We start from the raw sequence: 23,108 nt of genomic DNA, 5'->3' as shown, positions 1-23,108 counted from the left end.
GAACCTCATCATACATGGTCCCAACTTCCTGACATTCGTAGCTTCCCAGCAAATGTTTTCAAGCCCAGCCCTTCTGAGTTAGACTGTTCTTTTTTTTTTTTTTTAGAGTGTTAGACTGTTCTTAATCATGATCTCATTTATTTCACAAAACAATCCAATGAAATAGAATAGAACTGTCCCCATTTGACTCGATGAGAATCTTAAACTTGGAGAGATTACATGGTATAAAGTACAAACATCACAGAGCTAGGCAGTGGCAGAGTTGGAACTCACACTCAGCTCTTCCTATTCCCAATTTCATACTGTCGTTCACTGTATTAGGTTTCTTTTCACCATGTCTCTCACAAGGACTATTGCAAGAGACTTATGACACACCTTTCCATCTTCCAAATTATCCTATGTATTCCCACAAGAATATTCTTCCTGATCATTCTCAGCTGTCATATAAATCTCATCCCTCTGATGCTTTTCCATCCTTCTCTGAGTACTTAGGAAACACATGCCAATTCCCCCATTCAAACGTTTGAAAGTTTCCATAATCTGGATCCAGGCCACTTGTCAAGGTCTATCCCTCGTATTCCTCCATAATCCAAGCCAGGCCACACTCCCTCCTATGCCTCAGCCACTCAGCCCAGGCTCTTTCTGAAGTTCTATGTTCCTTGTTTCCAATTTACTCCAATTGTCAGAGCACAGTTCAAACTGCACCACCAAAAGTCTCCCATGACTTCATATATCCACACTTATCCCATCCTTCTGTTAACTTGACTCTCACCATATTGGCATCTTCACACAAACTGCAAGGTAGGATTCCTCTCTGTCACCCAGAGTCACTCGTCACTCCCTGAACTTCCTGGCTTCATTTTATCCCCACATTTTATAACTCTTGTAGTGACCACTATATTCCAACCCTCAAGTCATCACTATTTTCAAGCTCCTTTAGAACAGAGAATTTGTCTTATTTAAGTTTACCTCCTCTCTTGCAAGCTTGACATAGTGCCCTAAGCATGGTTAGAGCTCAATAAATGAGTGGATGAAAGAATAAGGCAGATAATGGATGTAGGGGGAAGGAAGGTGAAAAAGAGGAAAAGTTTTTCACCAGCACCTACTTGATCTAATAATGAATTTTAAACTTTCATCTTCCTAATTAAGACTGGAGAGTAAACCAATATTCCCAAAAGTGTTACATATCATGTTTGCCTGGACAGAAATCCAAACATTTTGAAATGTCCCATTTCATTCCAAATCAAAATAAAATGTGAAAATGATTTTCTGAATCAAATAAATTTTACAGAAGGTATTAAATTGTTAACATGCAAAATGTTCATAACAAAGGCCTTTTCAGTCACTCACGTTTGAAGTTATAAAGATAGAACTGCTATAGTGTTTTTTTTTATTTTAATTACAATGAAGGAAGATTCCAAAATGAAACTCCTAACCTTGCTGACTAAGAAGTTGATTTTGAAAAAAATGTGATTTACAGTATGAGGACCAGACCATCTAGGTCACTGGATTTTTGTGCCCAGTGGAGGGAGAAAAAAGAAAACAAGAGTATCGGCTTACATTTTTTTCTAATTAAAGATTAACTTCAAAGAAATTAATTCATTTGACAATAAGGTCAGATATATTTGAACAATCTCTAACAAAATAATAATAATAATAATAATAATCTCTCTCTCAATTTAGCAAATATTTTGCCTTCAAAGTATCAGACATGGGATCCCTGGGTGGCGCAGCGGTTTGGCGCCTGCCTTTGGTTGGCCCAGGGCGCAATCCTGGAGACCCGGGATCGAATCCCACATCGGGCTCCCGGTGCATGGAGCCTGCTTCTCCCTCTGCCTGTGTCTCTGCCTCTCTCTCTCTCTCTGTGACTATCATAAATAAATAAAACTAAAAAAAAAAAAAAAAAGTATCAGACATCTGAAAGACTTAAATTTTCTGATAATTTACATTTGCTTAGCATTGCATAAATCTATTCCACAGTACAATTTTCTCCACTAGTTTGTTAAATCAAAAATAAATGGATAGTCTCTTCCTCTCGGCCCTTACCCTGAAAAATATAGAGGATATTTGTTTTAAATACCAAATATAATGTTTTAAAGATAAGATGGTACTTTTGTAAGTATCAGGTGCAATTCAAATTTAAGGCAGAATTATAGCTTTTGTGTATTATCACACATGGAGCAAACTCTGCCTTGAAGAGACATAAAGTGCTTGAATTGCCTTAAACTTCTATAAAGTAAGCAAAAATCCCAAGCTACCATCACGTTGATAAAAATCTCAACCATTAGTGAGATCAACTTAGGTTGTAATGATTTCATTCGTCTACCTGTCAACTCTGCCATGTTACTACTTCCCGGATTCCCTGAGGATAATTTACTCCTCCTTTTTTGACAGAAAAGCAGAAGTTTAACTATATTAGAATGAACAGTGCTCTCTTCGGCAGCACGTATACTAAAATTGAAACGATACAGAGAAGATTAGCACGGCCCCTGCACAAGGATGACACACAAATTCATGAAGCGTTCCATATTTTTTATCAAACTCAAAACCCAAGAAACAAACAATCCAATCATGAAATGGGCAGGGGACATGAACAGACATTTCTCCAAAGAAGATCTCCACATGGCCAACAAGCACATGAGAAAATGCTCTGCATCCCTTGCCATCGGGGAAATACAAATCAAAACCACAATGAGATACCACCTCACACCAGTGAGAATGGGGAAAATTAACAAGACAGGAAACAACAAATGTTGGAGAGGATGTGGAGAAAGGGGAACCTCTTGCACTGTTGGTGGGGATGCGAACTGGTACAGCCACTCTTCCTCAAAGAGTTAAAAATAGAGCTATCCTACTACCCAGCAATTGCACTACTGGGGATTTACCCCAAAGATACAGATGCAGTGAAAGACTGAGACACCTGCACCCCAGTGCTCATAGCAGCAATGTCACAATAGCCAAACTGTGGAAGGAGCCTCGGTGTCCATCGAAAGATGAATGGATAAAGAAGATGTGGTCTATATATACAGGAATATTACTCAGTCATCAGAAAGGACCAATACCCACCATTTGCTTCAACGTGGATGGAACTAGAAGGTATTATGCTGAGTGACAGAAGTCAGAGAAGGACAATCATCATATGGTTTCACTCATACGTGGAATATAAGAAATCGTGAAAAGGATTATAAGGGAAAGGAGGAGAACTGAGTGGGGAAAAATTAGAGAGGGAGAAAAGCCATGAGAGACTCCTAACTCTGGGAAATGAACAAAGGGTTGTGGAAGGGGAGGTGGGGGGGGATGGGGTAACTGGATGACGGGCAATGAGGAGGGCACATGGTGGGTGAGCGCTGGGTGTTATACTACATGTTGGCAAATTGAATTTAAATTTTAAAAATGTAAAAAAAGAAAAAAAAAAAGAATGAACTCTATACCCATTGGTATAGTATTCCAAAGGGAATAACCCAGAGAAGTCTCCTCTCCTCCCCACTATAATTATAAAAATAATTGCAAATCCCCAAAAACAATAAATTCTATTTAAAATACAATCCAATGGTTTGTTTATTTTCAGGATCAAATTATGCTCCCTTTTGCATTGTCCATCCATTTTCCTGTATTTTAAACCAAATCACAGAGTATTTACCTTGAATCCAAATATAAATCCATAGAAATATTCATAGAAATATGAATACAAATATTTCCTATTTTTTACATTGCAATTTTTTCCAAATACTAAACATAATTAAACTCCTAAAATAATAAAATTTCTGTCCCATTCTGTATTTACATTCAGCCTGTCCACTAGAAGTACTGATATGTAATAGAACCAAATCATATTTTTTTCTTCGAAAAGCTCCATGAATTAGGGGGAAAAAAACTACATGCTACTTAAAAACAAAACCAACCAATCTCACTGTTTCTGAAAAACACAATCTTTAAAAAGAAATTTTAAATGTCCAAAGATATTGAGACTTATTTTTTCCTTCAGTTAATACCTAAAGATTAAAGGGAAAGCTTTGGCTTAGAGAATATATATTATTCACTTCCATTTTAGGATGGTGTTTACCAAAATATCATAAATACTTAATAGCAACTGTTCCTAGTGCTTCTAGAAAAAGGCAGTAAAATGAAACATAAACCTCAGCTTTGAAAGCCTAGGAGTTTTGCTTTGCATTTCATCATCATACTTCCCCTTACCCTCTTTAGGGGTGCCCCGAGTCTAACAATCATCAGAGAGAGTGCAACTGAATTCCAAACAGAAATATTATGAGCTCCAGTGAAACTATTAATCATTAAAATGGAAAGAACAACAGCAGTCAAATACTCAGCCACTGTGCAAGGTGTCTGCTTGATAGCTAAGAAACGCCATTTTTGGAAGAGGGAGAAATCACACATTCCAATCCAAATTTTTATTTTATACTTCTTCTCTAAAGCCTATAAAACTTTCAAGATATCAAGACAGGAACTCCACGCTCAAACGGTAGAAGTATCAAAGACTGTTTATGAAGATCCTAAACTTGAAATCTCAAACCCAAGCTCACAAAATCAAATTTACAAGAATTAATACCAACCATTAATACAAACAAAATCCAGAAAAAATCCAGATCTTTAGAATTAAGCCATGTTCTCAATACCAAACAAACCTCCTTCTTAATCTCTTTCTTCAAGATAATGATCACCTGAAGGTATATCAAGATTACTTCATATGTTTTAAAATGTATCTAAAATCGTTAAGCCTTTCTTACTCCCAGAAAAATACTCACAGAATTAATTATTCCTTTAAGAGCTTGAAATCCACCCTTGACAGGAAAAACTTGTTCCTTGGAATCAGCAATTCTTTCCAGCTTTAGAAAAACGAGGAACATTCAATTAACGGGTAGTTGAGACATACATTTTATACACTTCATTATGTTTCAGTTATGTTCATCTGGAAAATTACACCACAGGATTAATTCACCAGTGTAGTCTGTCAGGAATTGAAGGAGATGGCACTAGTGTTATTCTAAATGTATCACAGTGAAATGAATCAGCCACAACCCCTTTACACTGGCCTCAAGTTTGAATCTCAAAGCACTGCAGAGCTCTACTAGCCAAAAATGTCATAAGACACAGAAATCTTAGTTATGTTCAACCAAAAATTTAAATGTGAGACCATATAGTGAGCAGGGGAAAAAATTAATATATAAACCTCCAAAACTTATGAAAAAATTGGGGTTTTGGAATGAAAACTATTAAAAATTTCCTCTAAACAGATTTCCCAAATCCCTGCACTCCTAAGTGTCAAGTTTTAAATCAAACTAAAACACCTACATAAGACTGTCATAATAATCTTGTCCGTTGAGTTCAAAAAGGAGTATTCATATTATTTTAGTCCAAATATGTGACCATAATATTACTTCCTCTGAACCAAATGAATATTCAGGAAATTTTAGAGTGTTGTTTTCAGCAATGAAACCTCTCAAAATCAGACATAATTGATGCAGAGTTCAAAATAATTTTATAAAAAATCTTTAGTAACAGATTAGTGTCACAGTAGGTCATCAGTGAAAAGAACTTGATAAAATACCCTTAAGATGATGATGTAATTTAGATTAAGGTTTGCAGATCCGCTGTACTCACCTGAGCTTGTTCAAAGTCAAGGACACCAACACAATAAACTCTAGCCCCAAATGACCTGGATATCTTTGCCTATGGAGGGGGGTGCAGAGAGAGGGGTGCATTATTCCAATATCGGGCTATGAATACAGAGACACACAGCAAAGTACACCAGGGTATAATGAACAGTTTCAGTTCAACACTCACCTCTTTCTCTGCATATGATGGCACCAGACCGTCCAACTTACCATCTGTCAGAGCAATTATGATGCTGGAGGTTTTTAAGCCTCCTGCTTTCTGAATTTGTTCATTTGCCTGAAAATGAAGAATAATTATCTCACTAACAATTTCATCTTAACTTTTAACCAGCATGTTTCATCAAGCTGAATGTATGAGTCTGACAAAATCAAAATATTACAGACTGGCTTTGAAAACAGGGTATTTTGACTATATGTTGGCAAATTGAATTTAAATAAAATATTAAAAAATAAAAAATAAAATAAAAAAGAGTATTTTGTGTTAGCTATTTTATTTGAAATATGCATATATTCACATTATAGAGCAGTTACAATTGGGTGTAACGAATATAAATTTTAAGCCTTGATTGACTAGTCTGAAAATAAGCACACAGAAAATGAAAAATTCCTTAAAAAGCCAAATGCTATCCAATTTTTTCTTATCACCATGGTAAATCAGTCTCCTCCTTAGAACAACTAAAAGCATTTAAAAAAATTTTTTTAAAGATAAACCTGTAATGAGATATTGGAGTTTTACTAGAGAGTTACAGTTTTTTGCATTCCAGAATAAGGAAACTTTCTCTGCCATACTTACAAATGTTAAAGAACTTACTAGCTTTAGTCCTTCGTGGATGTATGTCTCTCCTACTGGACTAACATGTTTTAAATCCTCTAAGCCTTTACTGATTTTGCTTCTGAAAAATAATGAAAATTAAACGAAAGAAAAATAAGCAAAGATTACAATAAGTGTTTATCAAAAAACATGGCAGGGTTACAATTAAAGTTTCTTCAGGAAGAGGAAAGAACATGAGCTTTGAGGATAGATAACTTCTCATACTTTTTGCTATTTTAATAAATAAGAGCACTCATATTTTAAATACAACAAATAAAAGTATTATTTTATTTGACAATATGAAATATCTTGGAAAAATCTAAGTATATTCTAGACATTTTGAGCTGAGAACAGATGACTTCTGTCATATTGGTTTGACTAAATGCTAGGGAGTGAAACATTTTCCTTCATCCAAAACAAACAACGGTTGCTTAGGTCAGCTTAAATGAAAAAGTATTTCTGAAGCACACACCCACTTCCCTATAAGCTGGAAATTTACTTTGTTATTTGTAAATTTCTAAAGCATATTACTTAACCCTAACTTATAGAAATTCAGTTTCTACTTTGTGTTTCCCAGAGTCACATGTCTCAGAAATTTAGTCACTTTTGTAGCATCTTCTCCTCCATGCAGACACCAACTCATTCTCTTGAATATTGTAACTACAATGTACTAGCACATTTTTGATGAACAAATGAAAGAATTAATGGATGGATGGTCATGGATTCTTGAAACAGGCAATATGAATGAAAAACTTGAAAAACTATAGAATAATCTTTTTCATCATGACCAATTAGTGTCTCAATGCAGTATATCCAAATGAAGTATGAATACATTATTAAAAGCTATTTTGGGGACACCTGGGTGGCTCAGTTGCTTAAGCATCTGCCTTCAGCTCAGGTCATGATCCCAGAGTCCTGAGATCAAGTTCTGCATCAGGCTCCTTGCTTAGCGGGGAGCCTGCTTCTCACTCTACCTGCTGCTCCTCCTGTTTGTGGTCTTTCTCTCTCTAATAAGTAAATGAAATCTTTAAAAAAAAATCTATTTTGTGTGTATTAAGTAAAATAAGACCTATTTTTCAGGTTTTTTTAAATATAGGTTCCAAAGAACCCTTGAAAAATAAAGAAACCATAAGAATAATATGAGATAAATACAATAATGTTGCAAAAACAATCCAAACTAAACTCAGAATTTCATTTTCAATTTTTAAATTTAAAGGATCAGAAGAGAGATCTTAATATACTGTTTATAGAATTTTAATTTTTAAAAAGAAGCAAATAGGGATCCCTGGGTGGCGCAGCGGTTTGGCGCCTGCCTTTAGCCCAGGGCGCGATCCTGGAGACCCGGGATCGAATCCCACGTCAGGCTCCCGGTGCATGGAGCCTGCTTCTCCCTCTGCCTGTGTCTCTGCCTCTCTGTCTCTCTCTGTGTGACTATCATGAATAAATAAAAACAAAATCTTTAAAAAAAAAAAATAAATAAATAAAAAAAATAAAAAATAAAAAGAAGCAAAGAAAAATACCTTTTTTTTATTATTTTTTTATTTTTAGTGAGACAGAAAGAGCATGCTCCAGCAGAGAGAGAGGCAGAGAGAAAGAGAAACAGAAAGTGAGAGAGAATCTCAAGCAGGCTCCACACTCGGCGCATGTGGAGCCTGACATAGGGCTCAACCCCACATCCCTGAGATCACGACCCCAGCCAAAATCAAGAGTCAGACGCTGGACCAACTAAGCCACTCAGGCACCTCAAGAAAAATACCTTTCTTTTTATTTATTTATTTATTTTTTTTTTTTATTTATGATAGTCACAGAGAGAGAGAGAGAGGCAGAGACACAGGCAGAGGGAGAAGCAGGCTCCATGCACCGGGAGCCCAACATGGGATTCGATCCCGGGTCTCCAGGATCGCGCCCTGGGCCAAAGGCAGGCGCCAAACCGCTGCGCCACCCAGGGATCCCAAGAAAAATACCTTTCTAAATAAAAAAGTCCTGCAATGGTAAACTGAAATATAATGTTTTAAATAAAACATGAAGTGCACCCACATTACTAACAGTGATAGATGAAACATTAATCACAAAACGTAGATTATCTGATTATCAAGGAACTTACTAGAGTCATACATAAAAGGTTATATATATATATTTACACACACACACACACCATACACTATTAAAATAAAATTATATACATATAACATATACCACACACCATTAAAACGTATGTCCGAAACAGTAAAAAAAAAAAAGTTTCATCGAGCTGCAATGTTGTATTTTGAACACTTGAAATAAATGAATCATCCACCAGAGCTTCACTCATGTTTTAAAAGTAACTTACTGATTATATGTTGATGCTGTAATGAAAATTAGTATCAGACAAGTTTTCCATCTCAAGGAGTTTCCCAAAAACAGAAGACAACTTTCAAAGTATGACCTAATCCTCTTTCTTCCTGACTCAGTCATCTCTACCAATCCACACTGTTTCCTTTAATACTTGGTCTAGAATCAGCCTATTCTGAACCTGTCTTTGACTTTATTACACTCTTTTTTCTAAGGTGTCCCAAACACATCCATGATCAACTTCTACTACAATGAATAATTTTGTCTCAAATTTATACCTTAAAATAATGTAACTGATTTAATTTAGTGTTTCACTTCTCAACTAGACTGGAAGTTTACAGTGGACTATCACCCTGTCTATCATTTATGATGTATCCTCCTACTCTGCGCTTATTACTTAAATAATGCCTTTAACAAAGTAAGTGTTCAATAAACTTTTAAATCTACCATAGGAAAGAAATTCACAGATGATGAACTAAATTACCTACTTTATAAGTTTGTTTTATCTAAATATTTATATTTAGTATCTACAGACAAAACTTGAAACTGATTCTGTCTGAATGCAGACAGAAACCAAATATTTGGTACTTCCAAGAAATGAGTGGCAGCGTGTCCTCAAGCATTAATGTTTGCTGCCAAAAGGGAAATGAAAAGACAACTGAAATTCAAGTTCACACAACAAATAGATTTTGCATGGTAGAAGCTGCCTTCTCCATTCAGTTCAGATTCACCTCACCATTTAATTTCTTCTAAGACCCAGACAATAGGACTCCAAGCTACAAGAACTTGCCGGACGAGGAATTCAGAATTGTTTTTGGAAGGTAAGACTCAACTAGCTTATTTCATTGGGAGAAGTAACACTGTCCCTGGCTTTTCTATCCATGACAATACCTGACACCATAAGATTCTAAGTAGCACTGAATTCCATCATTACTTTTGCAGCTGCATCGTCACTGGAGGAAAAGTGTTTCTTGCCAACAGTCAATAACATCAACACACATGAGCTCTGGTCTTATCTCCTTCCAGTATAACTACACAGTCTGTCAGCCTCCACCAAGTGTCATTTTAGGGGAAATAAAAGCCAAAACAAGACAGGGCAGATCTCAGGCCTTCAAAAGATCCCAAGCAACTAAAAGTAAGTTCTAAGTTTGTCTACTAGTAAACAGCTAACTGGGGGAAGGCAAAATGATGTCATAGGTTAAAAAGAGAACTCATCCATCTATACTATGACTTAAAGAAACCTCTAAAAAAAAAAAAAAAGCAAGTAGGGAATGACAAAAACAAAAGAAAAAATGCACATGTTATAAAACTCAAATCCAACAACATCTTAGATCAACCTCACCAAGTTTGGTTTTAACGTTGTCTTCAGCTACAGGAATAGTGATATTGAAACTACTTTGGTATTTGTTGTGAAGCTGTAGTCAAGGGTGCTGCTATCACAACACAAAATGTCCCCTCTCAGGTCTTGTGGCAGAAGTTTCTCATCATCCCTGAGTAATCACTATACACTTCCTCCTGCTAGCTACAAGTATGTAAACCATTTCTTGCCCTAACTATTGGGAAGCCCACAGCAAATTTCTTACTCATTCACAAAATTCTAAGTTCCTATGGTTATCATATTGCTACATCCTCTTTTCTAAGATCTTAACTTTTCTTTTTATGTTATTATCTTTCTGCAATGTTATTATGTTCAGCTTCAAATACTTTTTGGAAAGAGGCAAAATGAAACAAATAAAATGGGATAAACCTGATTCTTTTTGTTGAGAATCAGTGGGCTAAAATCTATCAACTCTTTCTTTTTTTATTTCATGATTATATTGATCAGAGAAAGGCAAAAACATACTGATTCTTTTTTTAATCTATAAAATAACACTTTATGCTCTGTTAGTACCTGTCAAATTTCTCTGCTGAGTAGGGGAAAGAAGAGAGATAAAAGGGAAGGGAAGGGAAGAGAAGGGAGGGGAGTGGTGGGAAAGAGAAGATGAGATGAGAGGAGAGGAGAGGAGAGGAGAGGAGAGGAGAGGAGAGGAGAAGAGAAGAGAAAGAGAAGAGAGAGAAGAGAAGAGAAGAGAGAGAAGAGAAGAGAAGAGAAGAGAAGAGAAGAGAAGAGAAGAGAAGAGAGAGAAGAGAAAGGAGAAGAGAAGAGAAGAGAAGAGAAGAGAAGAGAAGAGAAGAGAAGAGAAGAGAAGAGAAGAGAAGGAAGAGGAGAGGAGAGGAGAGGAGAGGAGAGGAGAGGAGAGAGGAGAGAGGAGAAGAGAAGAGAAGAGAGAAGAGAAGAGAAGAGAAGAGAAGAGAAGAGAAGAGAAGAGAGAGAAGAGAAGAGAAGAGAAGAGAAGAGAAGAGAAGAGAAGAGAAGAGAAGAGAGAGAAGAGAAGAGGGCAACTACACTACCACACGCTGCACATCAATGGCTCTTCTCCATCCACTGAACACTTTGTATTTTGGAGGGTATTTATGATGTCATAACTAAAATAAGTATATATTGTAAATGGTAGCATAATAAAATGATTAGCAGAGAATTCTGACTTGCTCAACTAATACAATTAAGGCACAATTTTTTATTTTAAGTACCTTCTGCTTATAACTAAGGATATTATGTTTATACACATAATTATATGTGTTTATACACGTAATTATATTATCTGTATAGCATTTGAACTTTCCAACAGACAACATCTTAACTAATCACATTTCTGTTTTGGCCATCTATTGCTGCCTAATAAACTACCCTAAAATTAGTGGTGCAAACCACTAATTTTATTATTATTTTTTATGATACTGTGCATTGATGGGCAGTTCTTATGTTTCACACATTGTCAGCTGAGAAGGAGGAATGGCTAGAAAGGTTGAAATGACCTCACTCACATGGTTGGCAAGTTGGCACTGGTGCTGGCTACTGCAGAGGAGCACAGCTAGGACTGTTGACTGTAGTCTTCATTCTCTTCCAGATGGCTTTTCCACATGGCTGGGTTGGTTTCCCTCCTACCATGATGGTCTCAGGGTAATCAAAGTTTTTATATGCCAGCTGGCTACTGAGAGCACAAGAAAGAAAACTCCCATGCCTTATTAAGGCTTAGACCTGGAACTGGCACTCTTCTACATTTATGTATGCTATATTCTATCAGTTAAAGTAAGCCATGGGCCCAGCCCAGAGTTTTTAAATTATATATTTAAATAAGTGTATAAGTTTAATTTATAGACTTAAATATATTTAAGTATATATACATATATTTTTATATGTAGTGTGTATATATATATATATCTGTCTATTCTGTATACATATATAGAGAGAGAATATATATACACACATACATCTTTATATGCATTCTGTGCTTAACTGGAGGCCACAGAACAATCTACTACAAAAGCTAAAAAACTGCATATTATTTATGCTACCAAAAGCCAATTAATACAAGTACATTAGTGCATGAGCATAAATGTTATAGAAACTTGTATCATAGGTCAATTCCACCCTTTGTCCTCAAGAGATTTTTTTTTAAATTTTTATTTATTTATGATAGGAACACAGTGAGAGAGAGAGGCAGAGACACAGGCAGAGGGAGAAGCAGGATCCATGCGCCGGGAGCCTAACGTGGGATTCGATCCCGGATCTCCAGGATCGCGCCCTGGGCCAAAGGCAGGCGCCAAACCGCTGAGCCACCCAGGGATCCTCAAGAGATTATTAATCCTCAAGAGATTATTAATCCTCAAGAGATTATTAATCAGGAACATTAGTTCTTGAAACAAACAGTAACTGCAAATAAAATGTAGCAATACACAGTAATTTTGTAATGATCAGCCAGTTACATAATTAAATGTTTTTAAGAAGGTAAAAAACTTAGTGCATTGAAATATGAAACAAAACAATGCTCTCAAGATGTTATTTTGCATCTATACAAATATACTAATCATTTATAATCTATTTAGCACTTTAGTACTTTACCAGAGCTACTGCTTACAAAGCATTTACCAAAGTGTCTGACACACAGTTAGTGCTCAACAAATTTCATCTGCCACTGTTATTATCTCCTTCCATTAATAAAACACAATGTTAAGCAAATTGACAAAATTAGAAAAAAATTATATGAGGGAAAATCTGTTCATTCATTCAAATATACCCACATTTCTATTTATTTATGTTATTATATACTACTATATTACATACTGTATAAAGGATAAATTGCAAAAAAGTAATTGCTCTCTACCAGCTCCTCAACTTAAAAAATGTTCGAAGTTTACAAGACAGTGAAGGAGTATCTTCTAAATGCAAACATTGCTAATACATTCTATTATCTTCGGAACTAACAGGTTTACCTATCTCTTATTATACTTGATATCAAAATGTACTTATTGTTTATTTAACATGTCACTCTAAGGCCAACATTGCCAATGTCTCTGTGGTCCAGAGTCTAGACCAATGAATCCATGGTCAAAAATACATGCTTACAAAATGCTCTGCACTATCTGGGTTTTGCGAAAAAATTCCCTCCAGTTTAGTCTATGCTTACAAAATGTGGTACATGGATCACACCTTAAGTCCAACTGGCTGCATTCTGTATATTTTTTCACCCCACTTCCCCCATTCAATACCTACTGAGTCATGAGAAATTGACCTCTGCATTTTAACACTTCAGTGTGCCAGGTTGTCTCTCAGGTATGAGTAACAATGTATTTAATTTCCTAGAATATAAAGCATATGTGGGACTGCATTGAAAGTTAACTATTAGCGGGATCCCTGGGTGGCGCAGCGGTTTGGCGCCTGCCTTTGGCCCAGGGCGCGATCCTGGAGACCCGGGATCGAATCCCACGTCGGGCTCCCGGTGCATGGAGCCTGCTTCTCCCTCTGCCTATGTCTCTGCCTCTCTCTCTCTGACTATCATAAATAAATAAATAAATAAATAAATAAATAAATAAATAAATAAATAAAAAGAAAGTTAACTATTAGCATATCCATGACTAGAATCTGAGCTGCTATCTTGCCCAGACCTCTCAGGATTAGCACAAATGCGTTGCCAAAACTGACTTTTCTCAACAGGAGGAATCATTTCTCTAACAACAACAACAACAAAAAAACTACATTCACTTCCTCTCACATCACTGTTTGTAAGAGAACAGCATAAATTTAGAGGAAGAATATGTCTTTGAATATGACAAATTCTGACTAATTGTGAAAAGTAGAGAAGGGGGAATACAGAAAGTCTGAGGCAATGCAGTAGTTAAGTGCTCACGCTCATGAGTCAATACCGTCTTAGTGAGATTCAGGATGGAATGGACCTTCATTTTTTAATTTCCACACACCTTGGATATTCCAATTTTATATCAACATTATTATTTGTGTCAGACACTTTGCTAAATGCTTTGTAAGCAATATATGTATAGATGCAAATAATATCTTGTGAATCCTGGCTCTAACTACTTAGCTGTGTGACTTCCAGCAAGTTTATTTGACCTCTCTAAACTACTGTTAGAATTCTGGCACATGAGAATGAAACTTATGATGGTGGTGTACACTGATAACCCGCAAATCCCTTTTCAACCTTAGACTCCTCCCCACATCAATTAGGCCTTCTCATGCATCAGATGCATTTAACCATCCCAACATTGCAATATGGTAGGAATGATTAGTGCCTTCTAACAGGCAAGAGAACTGGCCAGCAAGAAGTGAAATTACTTACACAAGGTCATAAAACTAGTATATAGCTTCCATGTCTACGTGACTCAACGTCCACTCCTGTGTTTTCATTTTAACAGGGAGCCTTCAGGATCTCCCGAGGTAACAACTGGAAATGTGTTATTCCTGAATACTTTCTATTTCAAACCCCTAAATTCCATTCTGACTCCAACATAGCTATCTCTGGCTAAAGAAACAGTAACTTTTTTTTGAGCATGTTTTTTTTTTTTTACAAAGAATAATGTCGAAATAAAACTGGAATAGCCAAGGTGTATGGAAATCAAAAAATGAAGGTCCTCCCCATCCTGAATCTCACTGCTAAGACAATATTGTCAGCAATTTGTTGCTTATCTTTCAGACTTTTTTCCATACATTTATGATCTCACACACATAAACACTCACACACATACATCACAAAAACAGTTAAAGGTATTTTTTGTTTTTATTTTAGAAAAATAAAATCATACTTAGTGTTCTGCCACCTGTTTTTCTCGATTAATGTATCTGAGATATATTTTTATGTTAATATATACAGATTTTCCAATTTTTCTACTATCTACATAGTACCCCATTCTATACATTTTTTTCATTACATCACCTGAAATACATTTAGACTGAATATAATTTTCACTATTATGAACCATTACTGCAGTGTCCAATTTTGCATTTACCTATTTTTGCCCACCGGTGCTAGTATTTCAGTGGAACACAATTCTAAAAAGTAGAATCACTGATAGAAACCTTCTAAACTTTTACAGATCCTGCCAAGTTTCTGTGCAAAATTAATGAACCAATTTATAAGTTACCAATTCTTATGAAGGGCTGTTTTATCACAAGTAAACTTTTAATTCAGATTTTAAGGAATAAGAAAACTTTTCGGGACACCTGGGTGGCTCAGTGGTTGAGCATCTGCCTTTGGCTCAGGGCGTGATCCCGGAGTCCCAGGATGGAGTCCCACATCGGGCTCCCTGCAGGGAGCCTGCTTCTCCCTCTACCTGTGTCTCTGCCTCTCTCTGTGTGTCTTTCATGAATAAATAAATAAAATCTTAAGAAAGAAAAAAAGAAACTTTTCAAATAATACAACTGTATATATTATCTAAATTTAATCAAATGACTTCTCTTTAATTTCCTGTAATTATACCTAAGAAATATTTTTTCCAAAGTAATTGATTATTGTGCTCAGGTCAAACAATTATATGACTTTTTCAATTTGGGGACAAATACGTTAAAAAGAGAGTTGGAAATATTTACAACTGATCTATAAGAGTGGGAAAGAAACTTAGCAAACCTAAGTCATCACTTCTGAAAGAGAGAATATGATAGTATTTAATAACTTAGTAGTTATTAAATATATGATAGTAGTTAATAACTTAGATTCTAAATCTGTGGAAGGAGCCATGATGTCCTTTGACAGATGAATGGATAAAGTTGTGGTCTGTATATACAATGGACTACTACTCAGCCGTCAGAAAGGATGAATACCCACCATTTACATTTACATAGATGGAACTGAAGGGTATTATGCTGAGTGAAATAAGTCAGTTGGAGAAAGACAATTATCATATGGTCTCACTCATATGTGAAATATAAGAAATAGTGAAAGGGACTAAAAAGGAAAAGAGGGAAACTGAATGTGGAAAAATTAGAGGAGGACAAACCATGAGAGACTCCTAACTCTGGGAAACAAACAGAGGGTTGCAGAAGAGGAGGAGAGTGGGGGGATGGGGTGAGTGGGTGACAGGTACTAAGGAGGGCACCTGATGGGATGAGTACTGGGTGTTATCGTATATGTTGGCAAACTGAATTTAAATAATATGTTTTTTTTAAATAACTCAGGTTCTAGAGTCACACCAATTCTACCATTCATCTCAACAAGAAATTGTTGATAAAGAAGATGTGGTCTATGTATACAATGGAGTATTTTACTCAGCCATTAGAAACGACAAATACCCACCATTTGCTTCAACGTGGATAGAACTGGAGGGTACTATGCTGAATAAAGTAAGTCAATCAGAGAAGGACAAACATTATATGGTCTCATTCATTTGGGGAATATAAAAAATAGTAAGGGAATATACGGGAAAGGAGGAAATGAGTGGGAAATATCAGTGAGGGTGACAGAACATGAGAGACACCTAACTCTGGGAAATGAACAAGGGGTGGTGGAAAGGGAGGTGGGCAGGGGGTTGGGGTGACTGGGAGACGGGCACTGAGGGGGGCACTTGGCAGGATGAGCACTGGGTGTTATGCTATATGTTGGCAAATCAAACTCCAAAAAAAAAAAAAAAATCAAAAAAAAATAAAATAAAATAAAATAAAATAAAATAAAATAAAATAATTTGTTGAGCATCGGGATGTCTGGGTGGCTCAGCGGTTGAGCATCTGCCTTCAGCTCAGGGCATGATCCCAGAGTCCCGGAATTGAGTCCCATATCGGGCTCCCTGTATGGAGCCTGCTTCTCTTATCTCTGCCTCTCTCTGTGTCTCTCGTGAATGAGTAAATAAAATCTTTAAAAAAATAATAATAATTTGTTGAGTATCTACTGTGTGCTAGACTCTGTTCTGGTATCAAATACACCGGTAAACAAGACAGAGAAGACCCCTCAGCTCTCATGCAATTTATGTTAGGGTGATGGAAATAAAAATAATATTAATTAACAGAACAATTTCAAAAAGTAGTAACCAAATAGACTATCCTGGCAGATTTCTGGGGAAGAAGGCCAGGGTTCCTGTAGACTTGATGGCCAGACTAAGGGTCTCAGAGGAGGGGACACATGGGATGACACCTAAGTAATAAGAATGAGCTAGCCAGGAGCAGTTCTGGGGCAGAGAAAGAACAAAATTCATAATGTGGAAACAAAGTTGGCCTGTTCAGGGAATGGAAAGACCAGTGGGCTAAACTGTAGTGCATGGTGTTATTGGAGAGGATGGGCAAGGCAATCAGGAAGGGCTCTTTGGCCATCAGGAGACATGTGCTTTCCATTCTAAGCCATTAGAACTGTCATAAACACAAGAGTGGCATACTCTATACTTTCAAAGACGATTCTGCTCTCCACATCTTAACTCTATGTCCTTGGATAAGCTACATTACCTTTCGCAGCTTCCATTTCCTCATTTGTAAAGTTAAGATAATTGTAGTATGTATTACATGTATTAATATGAGGATTAAATGAGGTAATGAATGGAAAGCATCTTGCACACTGCCTAGCACATAATAACTGTTCACTAAATGTTTTCAACTAAATCATTTTACATCATTAAGATCATATTGAATAGATGTGAGCATAATTCACTATCCCCAATTATGTAGCATAATAACTAAAAATATCCTTTAAAATTACTCTTGATTCAGATTCTCTAATATTGAGAGGCCAGATTTATCCATATTGAATCAACATGGCACTTTTCTTATCTGATCCTATAACACAACCCTGAGCTATTTCAATGTATGTGCACACTCCTCACTGTCACACACACTAAATTAGTCATGTTTGTATTGCCTCCAGAGCCCGTAATGCTCAATATATCATATATAAGATAGGCAAGCAGGTAGGTAGGTGGGTAGGTGGATGAATGGGTGAACAGATACACAGAAGATAAAAATCATGGTGGCAAGAGAAGAGAAGAGAAGAGAAGAGAAGAGAAGAGAAGAGAAGAGAAGAGAAAGAAGAGAAGAGAGTGGTTCAAACTGAAACACTAAAAAGGGTAGTTTTTATATTACAAGTATACAAAATGACTGATCATTTCTTGCCGAGTGTATTATTCTATTCATGTATTTACATAGTATTGGACTCCATGTTGAAATTCTCTAAGAAGACACTGCTCTTATGGACTTACTGCCTTCCAATCTCGCTTCATCTCTACTGAAAATATTTAGCAACACTCTGAAAACTTGAAAGAAGTACTTCTCATAACCAACGTAATGAAGAATTACGAGTAAGAAAACTAAAATTATGAAACCTGCTATGTTTCTCATTTACTCAGATCTCCTTGTAAGTGTGATCTATGACATCAAGAAAGTTTATATGTAGAATTCCAATGTCTAGGCTTTGAAACAAAGATCCACAATAGTTGGGGAAACATTTGTTCAGTGATTTTTGTATCTAAACATGTGACTGTTTCTACACACTTGAGAGCCGGTAATGGATGAAGACACCATATACCCAAATACCCCGGACAGAAAAGTTTGAGAAGTTACTGATGTAATAAAGTTAAATTAGTAAAAGAACAACGAGGAGCAGAATATCCTTTAATGGAGACTGTGATATACAAAGCACTTTTCCAAGCACTGTCTTATTTTCATCTTTACAACAACTCTCTTAAGAAAGCACATAAGAGTATCAATAAAGATTCAAAAAAGAAAGAAAGAAAACATGGCCAGTTATGTCTGCAGTTTACACACATAAAAACTGACACCTGAGTAGATGATTTGCCCCAAGTCTCTAAATCAGTAAGCAGCACAGCTGTAATCTACCTAGACCTTCTTAGTGTACTTTCGGCCACCTCACACTAATTCAGCATGCCACAAATAGTGCAATCCGTTACAACTGAATGTATCTCTATTTCAAAAGAAAAAGAGTGAACCCTACAGAAATTGTAGTAGCCTTAACAATATTTCTCCTAGAAAATTATAAATTCTGTCAAGCAGGATAATTATCCCTTTAATTAATAATAATAATTCCTCACTAATCATGAAAAACTACATATTCCCTAGATCCAAACAATAATAATCTGAGCAAAAACTATGTTTTCATACTTTGTATTAAATAAAGTAGTAGAAATACATATAAATACATATAAAATAAAAAAAGTAGTAGAAATAAATAATTACAAGAACGTTCTCTCTTGAATACATACACACCAGACTCTCCCACGTTCTCCATATTCACTGACTTCATTCTCACAATAGTCTTATGGGGTAGATATTGTTAGCACCATGATCATTGTCATCATCACACAAGCGGACAAAACTGAGGCACAAAAAGGTTAAGTATCTTGTCCATGAGCATTTGGCTAGTAAATTGGTTCTGTGACTTAACTGCAACATGCTTGTTTTATGCTATGTCTTCAAATGGAAGCCTCTTTATCCCACCTCTCTCCTCTATTAGATTCAACCAATGATAAAGGAAGAATCTCTAATTTAGATTAACATGTTAAACCCTTTCCATGCATTTCCATGCAATACCAGTTTTGGTGACCAATCTCTACACTTCATCCTCAAAGTGCTGGAGGATCCATATGTGAAGTGCCTAACAGAGAACCTGGCACAGCATATGCAGGTGACAATCACTGAGAGTCTACTGTGCCTGGCGTTATGCTAAGTGCTTTTCCCTACATATACACTCTATAAATGTTAACAACATTCTTTCTTTTTCCTAATGAATAGACTTCATTAGGAAAATCTGTTTCTTTGAAAAATAAACTGGGCAATGAACAAAATTTCTTTTCAGGGAGACAAAGAGTGTTATATCACTGGGTATAGAGAGCTATTCTATGTGGGGTATAAGAGACTACTATTGCTCTGACTCTTGATGACACCCAGATGTACACAAGAAAGTACAGAAGGAAACTATCAATGAGAACACTGAGGTCATCTACAGAGGTACTTCCTCTCCAGAAAAGTAAAACTTTAAAGCACAAGCAAATTAGAAGGATTTATCTTTTTCTTCCAAATTAATTCTGACAAGCATAAATAATTTCTCTCCCTGAGTGATTTTAAATGTTATGTTTCCTTAACTAGAGTTCAAATAAAAAATTGAAACAAACAGAACACTAAATATATATTACATTTTAACATTTTCAAAGAAAAAAAAATCATTTATTAAAAAAGCTGCATTCAAGCATAACTTTTCAGAAATCCACATATTATGCAAAACAAAGTACACCAGCTTCCTGTACCAAAATGACAGTTTGGAGAAATATGATTTCAAAATAATGCTAACCCATCCATTCTTTCAGCAAGAACTGAGCAAAAACTATGTTTTCATACTTTGTATTAAATAAAGTAAATTAAATAGATAAATAAGTAAAGTAGATATAAAAATGAAAAGGAAAATCTCCCTTCCCACTTTGGAACTCATAGTCTACTACACAAAGGTGATCCCATGGAAAGCAGCCATTCTTTAAAATATGTCAGTGACTACCTCTAACCTGACACAATATTTCAGATGACATTAAAATGGCCATATGAAATATCATAAGATTATATATATTTTTATTTATATGTCTTTATGTACATAAAATATATGTACAATATATTTAAATATATAATATATATTATTTATATATATTTACAAGTTTGTATATAATATTTTATATATACATATAAAATAAAAAATAGTAAGCAAGTTCCTTTACAAAGGCAAATATATTCAGCATCAGTAGATCTCAGAGTAAGACTGGAGATGGGGGATGTCGGCTGAATCTAGTAAATTATCCAGAGATCCATATCTTTCTCCTCCCTAATGTTCTGCAGACTCCTAGTTGATTAATGTATTACATTTAAACAAGAAAGATGTAGAAGTACTTACAGAAACAGAGGGGGAAACATGGGAAGTAGTAAATATACAACTAAGGCAGAGATCTGGGTTTCATTGTACATCCCACAGCCAACAAGAATGATACATATTTTCAGATTATCTGCTCTTTTATATCACTCATACCTCCTTTCCCCTCTATTAGCAAACAGAGCTGAATTGTCTGTGCATTTGTTTGATTCCACTGGGAGGCCTGAATCACTACTTGGAAATATCCATCATCCCTTCAAGATTAGTCCCTACTAAAAGCCTACAGTGAAATGATAATGCACTAACCTGTCTCCAGTTAATGGCAAAATAATGGTTGCTTGAGAAGAAAACACAATGAAAGATAATCTCATTTGAGGGCTGCAAAATAAGAAAAGAGGCAGTTAAAATACAATATAAGAGACTTGTATCTTGTAGCTATGGAGTCTCAGTTAAAATCAGACTCTGAAAAAAAAAAAAAAATCAGCCTCTGATGGTCCAGACTTCTTTTCAGTGGAACTCCCTAAGTATATATACTAATTCAGCTTAACCTTACCACATAAGCCGTTTTGGATAGAGTCAGTGCTTCTCAGCACTCAAACAATGCTCCATGAACCATAGGGTCATTTAGGGAAGAGACTACAACTAGAAAGATGAATTCTAGGCCAATGTAAAATCCTTTTGTAGAAAATACTTCTTCCCTTGGTATTCTATCTCACCCCCTTAAAGGAGGCCAGACCCTTCTGAGAGAGTGTCACTAACAATATTTAGTGCTGGAGAGCAGTCAGTTTGATTTAATTACCATAATTTGATTTAATTATCATAATTGATATGAGTTCAGAAAAAAGTGATCTGGAGGTAAGAATACATAGAGAGAGTATCATGGACAATCTGAAAGACACTAACAAATCAGTTTTGATTAGGCTGTCCAAGTCTCAAACATCCCACTTCCAACTGGCAACACCTGCCCCAGTTAGCCACCTCTTTTAAGCTTTAGGCATTGATCTCACAGAATGGTTCTTGTCTCCATGACACTCTACACAACTGTTACTAAGATCTGAAAGTAAAGATAGGAAACTAAGATCTGTAAACTGAAGATCAGAATGATCTCAAAGTCCTATTCATATTGGAAGACATCCTCTTCAGTAGTCAACTTTGATTCACTTTCTACAATGTATTATGAGTTAATAACTAAGCAACTAAATTTGAGCTAGAGAACTATGTATTATAGAATTCCAGCTTGCAAGCCAGATCTAATAAATAAAAACCCCACCTCTTCAAAATGTTGTATTGAAATGATCCATTGCTTTCAATCAAAATCTATGTGATACTCTCTGTACACTCTCAGATCAAATCAGAACATTTATAAAAAGCTATCTCTACTGCCTTTAACATTTAAAAATATAGGGCCTTATTTATTTTTCTTTCCTAGACAGTTTTACTTCAGACCCTGTCCAGAAATGAGAGTGTTATACTTGGCTTCTTAAGCAGGAGACTGATGATTGAACATGGACAAGCATACATTTTTATAGGGATAAGTTTACTGCTGCCAATAACTGAAAGCAAGGATTGCCTAGGCCTCTACAGATTGTTTGAAGTTACTTGCAACATGACTTTCAAAATGTTTTGATCATCCAAGCCTGTTTTACAGAAAACATTTGGGCTAACAAGACTGAAAGAAGCAATATTTAATGATACAGCTCCTTTTTGTGTCCTTTCCATTATCTTGATAAACTTGGATTTGCTCATTGCATTTTTTTCTTTAAAAAGAGAGAGAGATAAAGAGAGAGAGAGAGAGAGAGAGAGAAAGGCTCAAAAGTCTGGTGTCCTGGGGTTATTTTTAAATAGAGATGCCACTAATTCCTAGTTACCTCCAAATAAGAAAGTAAGCTGGATTTCGTAGCAGTTATGCTTTTTATAGGAGGAAAAAAACCAGTCTTTCCTAGTAAGGCTTATTGCATATATAGAACAGTTAAATTTTAAACCAGCCACACACCCACACATTGGGTAAACACAGTCTTTCTTTAAACACATACAGTGCCTTTTCTGGTAGTGGGTTATTAACACATGTTCATTTGAAGTTTACCCACACTTCTTTTTTTTTAATGATGACCTCTACAATGCTAAGAATTATGTGGAAAGAAAAATATATTGTGGATACTA

General features: G+C 35.8%; 1 protein-coding gene and 1 non-coding gene across 2 annotated transcripts in view; one reads left to right on the top strand and one right to left on the bottom strand.

The window, feature by feature from the left end:
* The window catches only part of ANTXR2 (ANTXR cell adhesion molecule 2), a 153,476-nt gene that overhangs the window by 128,294 nt on the left and 2,074 nt on the right, over positions 1 to 23,108 (bottom strand). The window contains exons 3-7 of the mRNA XM_025998217.2: positions 21,255 to 21,326; positions 6,442 to 6,523; positions 5,800 to 5,907; positions 5,617 to 5,685; positions 4,761 to 4,841 (exon numbers count right to left, since the gene is read on the bottom strand). Of these exons, the coding sequence (XP_025854002.1) occupies positions 4,761 to 4,841; positions 5,617 to 5,685; positions 5,800 to 5,907; positions 6,442 to 6,523; positions 21,255 to 21,326 (412 nt within the window). The remainder of the gene's footprint in view (positions 1 to 4,760; positions 4,842 to 5,616; positions 5,686 to 5,799; positions 5,908 to 6,441; positions 6,524 to 21,254; positions 21,327 to 23,108) is intronic.
* Positions 2,428 to 2,534, top strand: LOC112919759 (U6 spliceosomal RNA). The gene has a single exon (XR_003234956.1). It is a non-coding gene; the product is annotated as a U6 spliceosomal RNA (small nuclear RNA).

Source organism: Vulpes vulpes, unplaced genomic scaffold, assembly GCF_048418805.1.
Source record: "Vulpes vulpes isolate BD-2025 unplaced genomic scaffold, VulVul3 u000000899, whole genome shotgun sequence".
NCBI classification, from domain to species: domain Eukaryota; kingdom Metazoa; phylum Chordata; class Mammalia; order Carnivora; family Canidae; genus Vulpes; species Vulpes vulpes.
Note: the sequence above shows the minus strand (reverse complement) of the source record. Positions and strands in the feature narration are given on the sequence as shown.